Raw genomic sequence first — 13,145 nt, 5'->3', positions numbered from 1 at the left:
CTACATAAAAGAAACTTTGCAGCATTGTTTCTTGCTCGGATATTCAGAGATATTATGTAGCAGCGCAAAGCATCAATATGTCGGTTTTCCTGTTCCATACACTGACCTAGTAAGTTCAGTGCTGTTTCCCTGTGACCTAGATTTGATTCTGTTTCAATGGTTTTGATAAGGTTTGCAAGTGCACACTGTTGGTCTGCCACTCTCTGAAGAGCCCCGTATGTCTTGTACTGTAGGAAGTAAAGGTAAGGGAGGGAATCTACCACTGCCCAATCCATCCAGTTGTCCTGAATTTCATCCCTTTCAAGCATGTCTTCTTGTGTAGATCTAAACATTTCATACTGTAGCTCTATAGGAACACAGCAAATTTCACTCTGCAGAAATCTAACACAAAATGCTGTGATGTGTTGTAAGACTTCTTCATTTCCAGTGTTACATTTATGCATGAATCCTTGCCTTAAGTACCTGTGATAATCATAACATCCACATACAGGTTCAACAGTATTCAGATCATACTTTTCTTCAGTATTCCTCAGAACAAACTCTGCTCTTTCCATATCTCCTACACAGTATAATGCTGAAGCAAGTTTCAATCTACCAGATGCCACATCTGAATTCAAACCAACTGAAAACCAGGCCAGTGCTTCTGCAGATATACTGTGAGTAGTGTAAATGTCATGAGATGCTTTCACAGATGCATTTGAAGAAGAAAATAGAGGTGCAAAACTCTTCAGTGCAAATATTTCCAAACTACTGAAACCAATTTTTCTATACATTCTAGTTAGTGTTAACATAAAGTCTGATAATCTCTCATGCTCTGTTGCATTTCCATCTTGCATTATTTGTCCTAAAACGAACCTGTGTCTGTTACTTGCTGAACCAGCAGTATTAAGTAGCAGCTCTGCTGAAATATTGGCATTCATTTTGGCTGGCGTTAGGTAATACTGTAAAGCTTGACCCATGTTCATTTTCACCTGCAGTCTCATACCAAGGTCATCAATGGGAACCTCCAGCAGTGCACGACCTACACCTTGTATGATATTTTCAAGAATTTCAAGAATTTCATGTTTGTTTTGAGGAGAAATTCTTCTAGACATCAGGTTGTTTTCAGGTATTATAAAATGTGGACAGTTTTCTTTCCTAACATAGTTCTGCAGTACTGTCAGACAGCACATCAAACATGCAAGTAAATTGGATTTCTTCCAGTTATTTGAACGTGTATTCTGTATACAATAAAATAGAACAGTTTTGCACATGAAACTTGAAAGTACACCATTACACTGAGGATTTATGAATGTTTTAAGAATCATCTTCATCAGGATGTAACATCTTAATTGTGTGATGTTTAGATTGAACATCAGACATCTTTCAGCATGAGAAGTAGATATTCTCCATTCAAGTTCTTCATGCTGGCCATTTTTACTGCTCACTGGTACAACAAAACATCCTGTAGTCTCACAATATTTCTTCATGTCTTCTGTAGGCCATTTTCCTATACCTTGTTGTAATAACCATTGTCGGGCTTCTGCAGGCCATGATTTACAGTGGAATGCTGGAACAAAATCATCATCAGCAAGTCCTGGCCTTCCTTGCATTGATGAAGCAGGCCCATTAATTACACTTCCTGCTGTAGCATATTCTCTAAAAACTGTGTTCTTCAGCAGCACTTTACCTCTGCTGGCTCTAACACGTCTGTCTGGTTCATGACCAAGTACAACAGTAGGAATAGGAAGAGGCTCATCAACCCTGAGTAGTTGTAGCAGACAGTAACCTGGTGATGTGGTCTCATCCTGGATCATAAGTAGATTTCCCTTGCCAGGTTTCCAGTCACTCCAGTCCTGTATAACAGTATGCTTACTGTGGCAGATGAGTGTATCATGATCTGAATGGAGTCCCAATGTTGTTGACCCTTCAGACTTGCTACCAAAATGATAGCTGGAAATGTTCACACCCAGCAAACTGTATGTACTAGTCAGCATAATTTCGCTCAATAAGACCATCCTCCTCCTCTTCAGAATCATTCTCTCACTGACACCAATATCAGTGAGTACCTCTGACAGTTTCAGTGATACAGTCCGGTAATAATCAGGATCTTGAGACATTCTGGAAATGTAAGACAGAAACAAATTTAAGCAGCTGCATCTTGTATCGTCTTATTATTTCAGCCTAGTTTTCTTTACAATGAATCATGTTGCTGACGAGACGTTGCATATATAAAACTTATCTTTAAATATTTTGTCACATTTGACACCTTTGGAGTAAAACAACACCATTTGTATTTTTGTTATTAGACTTGTGTACCGGTAATTAACAGTCTGATGTTGATGTCATAGCAAGATAGACAACATTGATTGAACTGATTTTAGATAAAGACAAAGAAGCAGGAAGAAACACATGATCTATTATATAGTAAATAATCACACATTTGTGTCTTTTCACAATGAATTTTATTAAACATGAACATTAAAATTGATAAAATTCACAGCAGAGCCAGGTAGTTTATTTTATCATACAGTTCAGTGCAGAATGTTTTTCTGACATAAAAGTATTTTCCATTTAAGTATGTCAAGCCTTAAAGAAATAATTATTTAAAATAAAATGTGTCTGATCCACTCACCTTAAACTTATTTTCTCATGAAGGTTGGTTATATTAATTGCCTATTTCTTAGTTTTAAGACACAAGTGACAAAAATTATTTAAGTCTACTTTCTCTTTTAGATAATTTGGAAAATTGATGAAAATTTACTTCCTCTTTTGGTTTTGGTTAAAATAAGAGGGGTAATTCATTCAAGTAAAAAGATGAGAAAAACTGCTCATTATTTCCCCTTAAATTGTGGTTGGGCTACAGTATGGATTTTTATAGGATAGAGCTTACAGTAAACTTACATTAAATTTACAGAATTTGATCCTATAGGAGAGATCACCCTGATGTCACGCATCAACGTCCTGTTTATCTGGTGGTGGGCAAAACAAATATTTTTACATAGTTTGTGTATGGGATCAGAATTTTTAATTCTTAATAACTTTTTCGCTCATTCATGGATTTTAAAAAATCAAAAAGTTTTGAAGTGCTTACGATTTTCATATTCAAATATCTTTTTGTGGGGCTCCATGAGTGGTGGGGGCATATAGATTTGCTCTTGTCTGTGCATCCGTCTGAAGTTCGTGACGCGCCTAGCCCAAAAAGTATTTGATATAAGTTTATGAAACCTTGCATGAGTCTTTATCGTGATATGAAGTTGCGCACCTTCTATTTTTCGTCAGGCTCCGCCCCCTAATTTTAGAGTTATGGTCCCTGAAATAGTCAAAAATGCACATTTTCACCTTGTGACACACCTAGCTCAAAAAGTATTTGGTATAAATTGATGAAACCTTGCATGAGTCTTTATCATGATATGAACTTGCGCACCTTCTATTTTTCGTCTGGCTCCACTTCCTATTTTTAGAGTTATGGCCCCTGAAATAGTCAAAAATGTACATGTTCACCTTGTGACACACCTAGCTCAAAAAGTGTTTGATATAAATTTGATGAAACCTTGCATAAGTCTTTATCATGATATGAACTTGCGTACCTACTATTTTTCCTACTTTCACATTTCTGTAGCTACAACCTTCAAATTTGGACCACATGCATAGGTTTGTGTACCGAAAAAAACTTGACCTTGTTATTGACCTAGTGACCTACTTTCACATTTTTGAAGGTACATGCTTCAGATTTGGACCACATGCATAGTTTTTTGTTCCAAAATAAAATTTGACCTTGATTTTGACCTAGTGACCTATTTTCACATTTCTCAAGCTAGAGCCTTAAAATTTGAACCACAAGCATAGTTTTGTGTACTGAAATGAATTTTGACCTTGAGATTGACCTAGTGACCTACTTTCACATTTTTGAAGGTACAGGCTTCAAATTTGGACCACTTGCATAGTTTTGTGTTCCGAAATAAAATTTGACCTTGATTTTGACCTAGTGACCTACTTTCACATTTCTCAAGCTACAGCCTTCAGATTTGAACCACATGCATAGTTTTGTGTACCGAAATGAACTTTGATTTTGAGATTGACCTAGTGACCTACATTCACATTGAAGCTACAGGCTTCAAATTTGGACCGCATGCATATTTTTGTGTTCTAAATTGAAACTTGACATTGATTTTTAGGACAAAGTGAGCTTTTGTGATCGCGCAGCGTCCGTCTTTCATCCATGCTTGCGTCCGTGCGTAAACTTTTGCTTGTGACCACTCTAAAGGTCACATTTTTCATGGGGTCTTTATGAGAAAATTGGTCAGAATGTTCACCTTGATGATATCTAGGTCAAGTTCGAAACTAGGTTACGTGCGGTCAAAAACTAGGTCACCTGATTTATAAATGAACAAAACAGTAATATATCTTTATCATAGTTTTAAAAAAATAATAAGGTATACTGGCCAGTATGTTATGGATTTCTCCTTCCCTCTGTTCTTGGGGCTTTCTCTCCTCCTGTCCTTCTGAATGAGGATGAATTTAGTGCTGTGTAAAGTGCCTTTGAACATGTTTTCATGTAAAATATGCTATATTAATCTGGTATGATATACTGATAATATTAAAAATGCCCAACAATATTTACCTTTAGCCTGCTGGCAGCAAGTGATTCTGCCTTTGCAACCAATGCAGATTAAGATCAGCCTGCACATCTGTGTGGGCTGATCATGGTCTGCACTGTTTGCTATTCAGTTCATAAATTTTCAGTGAACACCACTTTGAATAATAAACGATATTGTCCAATATGAATATCTGTTTTAGAAATTTAGCAGGCTAAAGGTTAAAACTTCTTTTAAATTAAAAATGTCAGTTATATCAAGCAGTGATTCATACAATAGATAGATATGATTAGCTCTCAGTACAAGAGTGGCAATTTTGCTGCTTGGATTCCTTTTCTGCTTCTTCTTTCTTTAAGTCATGAAGGCTGATCTTGGTCTGCACTGGTCGCAAAGGCAGAAATATTTGCCACCAGCAGGCTAAAGGTTAAGGTTGCACTTACATTTTCTGGCTGTTAAACTAGCTTTTGTAATGATGTGATTGAGTGTCCACCTTAGATGTGCGAGATCTAGGTTTGATTCCCTGGCAGGGCTGAAATATTTTCATGTAGCAGATTTGTACTGACATGTTAATTGTGTAGGAATTTAAGATTTGTAAATATTAACATTTTTTTCATCTTAAAAGTCAGTTTGCTTAATTTTTCTTCAGAATGCAGCAAGAATCACAAGATCTTTATTTGAGATCTGTCTGAAGAAGGGCTGGCCTATCATGGCTAGTCGATTACTAAATCTGAGTAAGACCATAGACAAAAGGATCTGGGGATTTGAGACACCTCTGAGACAATTTTCTGTCCTGACTGCTGAAATTATTTACAAGCTAGAGGCAAGAAAACTGAAGATTGATAAACTCCGAGAAATGGATGCAAAAGAGATAGGTAAGCTTGTGACATGTAAAGTGTAAGTAAATCAGCTCACTCGGTTAGTGTACATTACTAAATGTTTAAGAATACCTGTTTAAAGGCTTATGGTTCAGTCTTTGTTTTCATTTCCTACCTATGATTCCTGTAGAAGTTGGTTACTTCAGTTCAAATTTAAGGCTGGTAATTCAATTTCAGTTCTTTGTTTTCATTTCCTACAAGATTCAGAGTGCTATGGAAGTCAGTTACTTGTAAGCAAATACTATAGCACCACATCCAGGTGCACTGTGAGATTTGCATAATTTAAAACCAAACTTCTATGAAATATGCATCAGTTCTTTCAAGATGAAAACAGCTATGGACTCTGTTGTCCATATTGAAATCTCTTTTGTATGTAAACATTGATTTCACTTTTTCCAAAGTTGCTTTAAAGCAGACTTCAGAAAAGTTGGAAAAAATGTCCGGACATTCGGTCCAACAGTGCCTAAGAATATGCCAGACCGAAAAAAAATATGCCGGATCGAAAAAATGTCAGTGCACCGCATATGTTGCTTTTCTCTATCATATACGAGCCAGGTGTGATTTTTAGTCCATTTCTCTTTAAATATTCAGTCAACCCTCTTATTTTCATACTTTTTTTCTTTTCACCACAATTGTCGGGTGTTAATTTACGTTTCTTTCCCGGTTCTGCCCTGGCATAATATGTTAGTGACGCCATTTTGATGTGTTGTCTGAGATGTTGCAGTTCTCGGGGTAGGATAAATGCCAGTCAGTCGGAATGCATTCGAATTAAGAAACAGCGGACTGCATCAAAATGTTACGGCCATTGTCCGTCGGACCGACGACTTTCCGGAAGTCTGCTTTAAAGTTAAATACATGAAATGTTTACAAGCTTTTACTAATAATTTGCAGTATAGTAGTTTATTATAGATTTTATTTGCATCAAGACTTATATGATTAAATCATCTGTTTGTGCAGGTCACATGGTTCATCACGTGAAGATGGGTAGTACTATAAAAAAGTGTGTACACCAGCTGCCATTGGTTGATTTAGAAGCCACGATCCAGCCCATTACACGCACTGTACTCAGAGTGAGGCTTACCATCACACCAATGTTCAAATGGGACGATAAGGTAAAAGTTGATAAAGTGTAGATTAATTTTTGAATTGAAGTATACTAATCATCAGTAAGTATTAAAAACTGTGGACACAGCTACTTGCAAATTAAAAGCAGTTTTGACTTATCAAACAGCATTATCTCTATAAACTAGTTTTAAAAGGCTAATTTTGAAATTCAATATAGCCTTTGTCTGTTATAAGACCAAACAGAGATGATTTGATAAAATCCCAATCAATAGTACAGTCATTCATGGAGTAAGAGATCAGCCAAGGGAGGAACACAATGACTGCTGAAGACAGGTGACTGTTGAAAGCAAGTTGAACATAGAACAAAAAGTTTATTTTGGATGATTGTAGATTTGCTTCTGACGGCAAGTGGATGTGTAATACAGTTGGCTGCTGTATCAGCTATGATAGAAGTATAAACATATTGACTTTCATCAGTCACCATGTTCACCTAATTAAATTCATTGTTTCTTTAGGCATGACTAATCAGCGATATAAATATTTGCCATAAAACCCAACTCACTCACTTTTTGAAAATTGTTGTTTTAGGTGCATGGTACAGGAGCAGAATCATTCTGGATTTGGGTGGAAGACCCTGACAACAATCATATCTACCATTCTGAGTACTTCTTGCTTCACAAAAAGCAGGTAGGGTATGAAAATCAGTGTTTTGGTTCTCATACACTCAAATTGTTAGGTTGAGTTTTGTCATTCCTTAAATTCATATATCTTCCTAATTTTGGGATCATCATTCACTTTTGATCTTTTTCTGTAAGTAAGGCTCCATACCAAATAAAATTGCATTGCCTTTGCAAGTCAGACTGATATAACATATGAGTATTTGCTTCAGTATGTAGTTAAATTAAACCTATTCTAAATGGAGAAAAACATGTTTTATGATATACCAAGTAGAATTATGAATGAATGCTTGATGAATTACTCATAAATTTTAGATGTACAGCAAAGAACCTCAGATGCTTGTGTTCACAATACCAATATTTGAGCCACTGCCTACACAGTATTATGTGAAAGCCATATCAGACCGATGGCTGGGTTGTGAATCCATGTGTGCAATATCCTTCCAACACCTTATCTTGCCAGAGAGACACCCTCCCCACACAGGTAAAATACACAGTATTATGTGAAAACCATATCAAACAGATGGTTGAATTGTGAATCTATGTGTGCAATATCCTTCCAACACCTCATCTTGCCTGAGAGACACCCTCCCCACACAGGTAAAATACACAGTATTATATGAAAACCATATCTAACAGATGGTTGAATTGTGAATCTATGTGTGCAATATCATTGCAACACCTCATCTTGCCTGAGAGACACCTACCCCATACAGGTAAAATACACAGTATTATGTGAAAACAATATCAAACAGATGGTTGAGTTGTGAATCTATATGTGCAATATCCTTCCAACACCTCATCTTGCCTGAGAGACACCTACCCCATACAGGTAAAATACACAGTATTATATGAAAACCATATCAAACAGATGGTTGAATTGTGAATCTATGTGTGCAATATCCTTCCAACACCTCATCTTGCCAGAGAGACACCCTCCCCACACAGGTAAAATACACAGTATTATATGAAAATATCAAACAGATGGTTGAATTGTGAATCTGTGTGTGCAATATTCTTCCAACACCTCATCTTGCCTGAGAGACACCCACCCCACACAGGTAATTTACACAGTATTATATGAAAACCATATCAAACAGATGGTTGAATTGTGAATCTATGTGTGCAATATCATTGCAACACCTCATCTTGCCTGAGAGACACCCACCCCATACAGGTAAAATACACAGTATTATATGAAAACAATATCAAACAGATGGTTGAATTGTGAATCTATGTGTGCAATATCATTGCAACACCTCATCTTGCCTGAGAGACACCCACCCCATACAAGTAAAATACACAGTATTATATGAAAACAATATCAAACAGATGGTTGAATTGTGAATCTATGTGTGCAATATCATTGCAACACCTCATCTTGCCTGAGAGACACCCACCCCATACAAGTAAAATACACAGTATTATATGAAAACAATATCAAACAGATGGTTGAATTGTGAATCTATGTATGCAATATCATTGCAACACCTCATCTTGCCTGAGAGACACCCACCCAACACAGGTACAGTACACAGTATTATGTGAAAACCATATCAAACAGATGGTTGAATTGTGAATCTATGTGTGCAGTATCCTTCCAACACCTCATCTTGCCTGAGAGACACCTACCCCACACAGGTAAAATACACAGTATTATGTGAAAACCGTATCAAACAGATGGTTGAATTATGAATCTATGTGTGCAGTGTCCTTCCAACACCTCATCTTGCCTGAGAGACACCCACCCCACACAGGTAAAATACACAGTATTATGTGAAAACCATATCAAACAGATGGTTGAATTGTGAATCTATGTGTGCAATATCCTTCCAACACCTCATCTTGCCTGAGAGACACCCACCCCATACAGGTAAAATACACAGTATTATATGAAAACCATATCAGACAAAAGGTTGAGTTGTGAATCTGTGTGCAATATCATTGCAACACCTCATCTTGCCTGAGAGACACCCATCCCACACAGGTAAAATACACAGTATTATATGAAAACCATATCAGACAAAAGGTTGAGTTGTGAATCTGTGTGCAATAGCATTGCAACACCTCATTTGTGAGAGTGACCTTCTTCACTCAGGTATCACCAAGTATTGAAGTTTACAGGACAGTTAGTCCTTGTAAATTACAACTTACAAGAAAATTTGCTGCAGAATATATGATGGGATCTTTTTGCTATACTTTGCATTTTTGTGCCTCTTTAAATCCACACATACATAGCTGTTTTTGTCCGTCTGCTGCTACATCTGTATTTTGCAGAGAGTTTTGTGGGTCGAACACCTTACTCATTATCAAGGAGAATAAGGTCAAGCTTTTTGGATGGTTTCCCATAATGTGTAAATAAAAGAAATGTTTAAGGGGACATAACATTTTTCTTTACACAAACTTAATAATATTGTTTCTTACCCCTGCCTTAAAAGTGTACACATTCAAGTTTGGTTCTGTTATCACAATGAAGGAAAGACGCTCATTAATGTATCATTTGTTTTCTCTCATTTTAGAATTGTTGGATCTTCAGCCACTGCCAGTCACAGCATTGATGAACCCCATGTTGGAGACACTGTATAACTTCAGCCATTTTAACCCCATACAGACTCAGTTATTCCATGTATTGTACCACTCAGACCACAATGTTCTCCTTGGGGCACCAACAGGATCTGGGAAAACAATTGCTGCCGAGTTAGCTATATTCAGGGTGTTCAGAGAGCGACCAAATCATAAGGTGTGTACTATGATTAATTTTCATAATTCATTTACTGGAATCACATGAAATCCATAATGTTAGAAGCAGAATTTCAGGATATTTGAAATTTTAATGATACAGTGGGAAATGTTACTTTAATCTGAAAAAAACTCAAATGTATTTGATGGGCTATGAAAATTTGAAATAATTCTTGACATATACAAACAAGATTTTTTGGACTTAGTCCTTTGATATACATCAGTCAGGTTTGAAAATATATGGCACAAATGTTTGCATCAGTGAAACTATGTGTTGTGCCTAAGATTCAGGGATAAACTGTCTCATTTTAAAGTTCTGATAGGTGGCTGAAATAACATCTTGATGGCCACAATTGAAACTGGAACATGAGCATATGACTGTAACTGTATAGTAACTTAAAACATAAGAAGATAAAAAAACTTATTCATTTTGTAATTTTGCCATCCTTAAAAAAAAAAGCTCTTGAAATTATCTTGCATCCCTGCTAAATGTTCCCTAAAATGAGATGATGTCTCTTGCACAAAAGGTGATGATTAAAATGCAAAATCTTTTTCAGAGTTTACTTTGTGATCATTTCATGTCATATAATAAGTGCAGATTTTCAAAATTATGTGGCTTTAAACCTCTGAAGAAAAAATAATGAAAACTACTGATCAAACTGATTTTTAGCTCACCAGGGCATGAAATGCTCAACATGAGCTATTGTGATAACTTACAATCTGTTCTTCAATAGGTGTCAGCATTTTTTTTTCAAACCACATCTCAGCTTAAACTGATTTTGTGGGTGGCCCTCTTCTACTGTTATTCAGATGGTGCTGCTCGATTGCCGCAAAAGCCTAAACTAGACAATTCTTCAAACAACATCTCTTCCTAAACTAGAGATTCAGTTTTGAAAATGTTTTAAGAAATGTTTCTTGGATATGCTCTACCAAGTTTGAAGATTGTTAAGATTATTCTGATTCTTCACAGGACAAATAGGTGTAACTATAATAATTTATCAGGCAGAAAGTCTTGCAAGCTTTAAAAGTAAATACATAAGTCATTGGAGAATGTCTTCTATAGGTCAAAGTTCATAAGCAATAATATTAAAGTGTCGTATTCAAATTTTTGTAAAGTAATTATGCCAAATTTTGTCTATGATGACTTTATTATGTTGTTGTTTTATCAGTGTCCAAAATAGAAACGGAAAATCTTTTTTTCTGTTTTGGTACAAAATGTATTTCAGCGGTCAAAATAAAGGCATTTGCATAACAAAATATGACATTTTGTGTAGTCTGTACGAATTTGATCACCAAATGACGTAGGGTTTCATCGGGAATTCCCGACCAAATATTTCGATTCCATGTGTTCCATTTTCAGACGTTATTTATACGGAAATGTTCACTTAAACTATTCAAGCACCAGCATGTAGGATTTCATCGGGAATTCCCGACCAAATATTTCGATTCGATGTTTTGCATTTTGCAGACGTTATTCATACGGAAATGTTCACTTAAACTATTTAAGTACCAGCATGTAGGATTTCATCGGGAATTCCCGACCAAATATTTCGATTCCATGTTTTCCATTTTCAAACGTTATTCATAATTTTGGTGTAGTGAACAGCAGCAATGTACTCTGAATTTCAGGAGAAGAAATTAAGTTGCTTGATTTTTAAACAAACAAAGAACGACAAAGTAGGGTGTTACTGTGAGCTTTATTATTGCCTTAAACTAACTACAGCCCAAACTAGTTTTACTTATATAACTAATATGCGTAGCGCACCAATATACATATAATGTGAATTCATTAACTATATAATTATTAACCAAATAATTATAGCATAACCAAACCCATGAAACACTACACATGGTAATTATTTAAGTAATAATTCATAACAAAGCATGGGGAAAGTATATGAACAAAAATACTTCAATTTACACAACATTATAAAATACACGTGACCCTCCGATAATAGAATATAATATACATGTGATGATCAATACAAAGTATCGTTTAATTCACAGAAAAGATGTACAAAAGATAATAGGTAAGGGTAGATTTATCGGAAACCCAGAACACCAGAATCACAGCCTCGGGGCTTAGGCCCACAAAAGAGAAGCTATAACGAAAAATTAAACCTAACAGATAATGCCAATTACGGGAGAATAAGGAGGATTTTTTTACGATCAAATTCCAAGCGCTAACTCGTAAAACATAAACTGGGCTAAAAGGTCAGAAAATCTCAAGGCTCCCTAGAAAAGTCACGTGACAGCAAAGAAGGCGCTGCAAAGGGGTGCCGCTGTCTGATTGTCTAAACGAAATTAAGGAACTTAATTCTATGAAAAATTCTATGCACGTGATCCTGAATGCACCATGCATAAACAAAAGAAACAGAAAAGGCATTTTGCTGAATTTGGCGGCCTAACAGCTTGAATATAGAAGCCGGCATGGCGGCATTGCATCATCGCGCATGTATTGTAAAATAATGATTTAGAATATACGATAAATATACAAAACAGAAATATCCTTTCCGCAACCTTAACGTACTAAAACGTATTAGCGTATGATGGCCCCTTCACACTTCCGTAGAAACAACATTTAATACACGAAACTTTTTTGAAAATATTTTTGAAATGTCTAGGTCTGCAGCTCTCAAATACGGTTATATTTTACATCTGAGGCATATACTGACACTCTCAGACAACATCAAAAATGACATTTTGAGCGATTTGATGAAGTTCCAAAATTATCAATGCACGGACACCTGTGGGATTTCTGTTTATCCAGAGCTCAAATATTTTTTCATAGATTAAATGCTGCACTAAAGCCCAGGTTATGTCAATTCGTAATAAAGTGCTGAAAATTGACTTCTCAATAGCAAAAAAAAAAAAAAAAAAAAAAACCACAAAGAGAAATTCACGCGCTGACTATCTACGAATCGAAATGTGGCTTTCGTTTTCAAGTTTAGCATTTCTACTTTCATTTTATTTACTTCCGGAAATAGCTGAAGGTCCAGTTATGTCATTTTCTGTGTTGTCAAAAACACACATATGCCTGGCGAGATTGCATAAATATGTACTGGCCAGCCTAAGGATATAGCTTATTGTGGCTTGTACAATGTACATCACCCGCAATGCATACATAGCATATTTACAAGTGCCAGCTATCACATAATCAATGACTATGCATTTCAATAGGTAACTCAATAACAGTAAACAGTTGAGGTTGA

General features: G+C 36.0%; 1 protein-coding gene across 1 annotated transcript in view; it reads left to right on the top strand.

Annotated features, from left to right (window-relative positions):
• LOC123551044 (activating signal cointegrator 1 complex subunit 3-like) overlaps nt 1-13,145 on the top strand; it is a 256,055-nt gene that overhangs the window by 48,059 nt on the left and 194,851 nt on the right. The window contains exons 21-25 of the mRNA XM_053540056.1: nt 5,224-5,449; nt 6,410-6,564; nt 7,106-7,204; nt 7,510-7,678; nt 9,714-9,934. Coding sequence (XP_053396031.1) covers nt 5,224-5,449; nt 6,410-6,564; nt 7,106-7,204; nt 7,510-7,678; nt 9,714-9,934 — 870 coding nt within the window. The remainder of the gene's footprint in view (nt 1-5,223; nt 5,450-6,409; nt 6,565-7,105; nt 7,205-7,509; nt 7,679-9,713; nt 9,935-13,145) is intronic.

This window comes from Mercenaria mercenaria, chromosome 4 (genome assembly GCF_021730395.1).
Source record: "Mercenaria mercenaria strain notata chromosome 4, MADL_Memer_1, whole genome shotgun sequence".
NCBI lineage: Eukaryota > Metazoa > Mollusca > Bivalvia > Venerida > Veneridae > Mercenaria > Mercenaria mercenaria.
The sequence above is the reverse complement of the archived record's forward strand: the minus strand, read 5'-3'. Positions and strand labels throughout refer to the sequence as shown.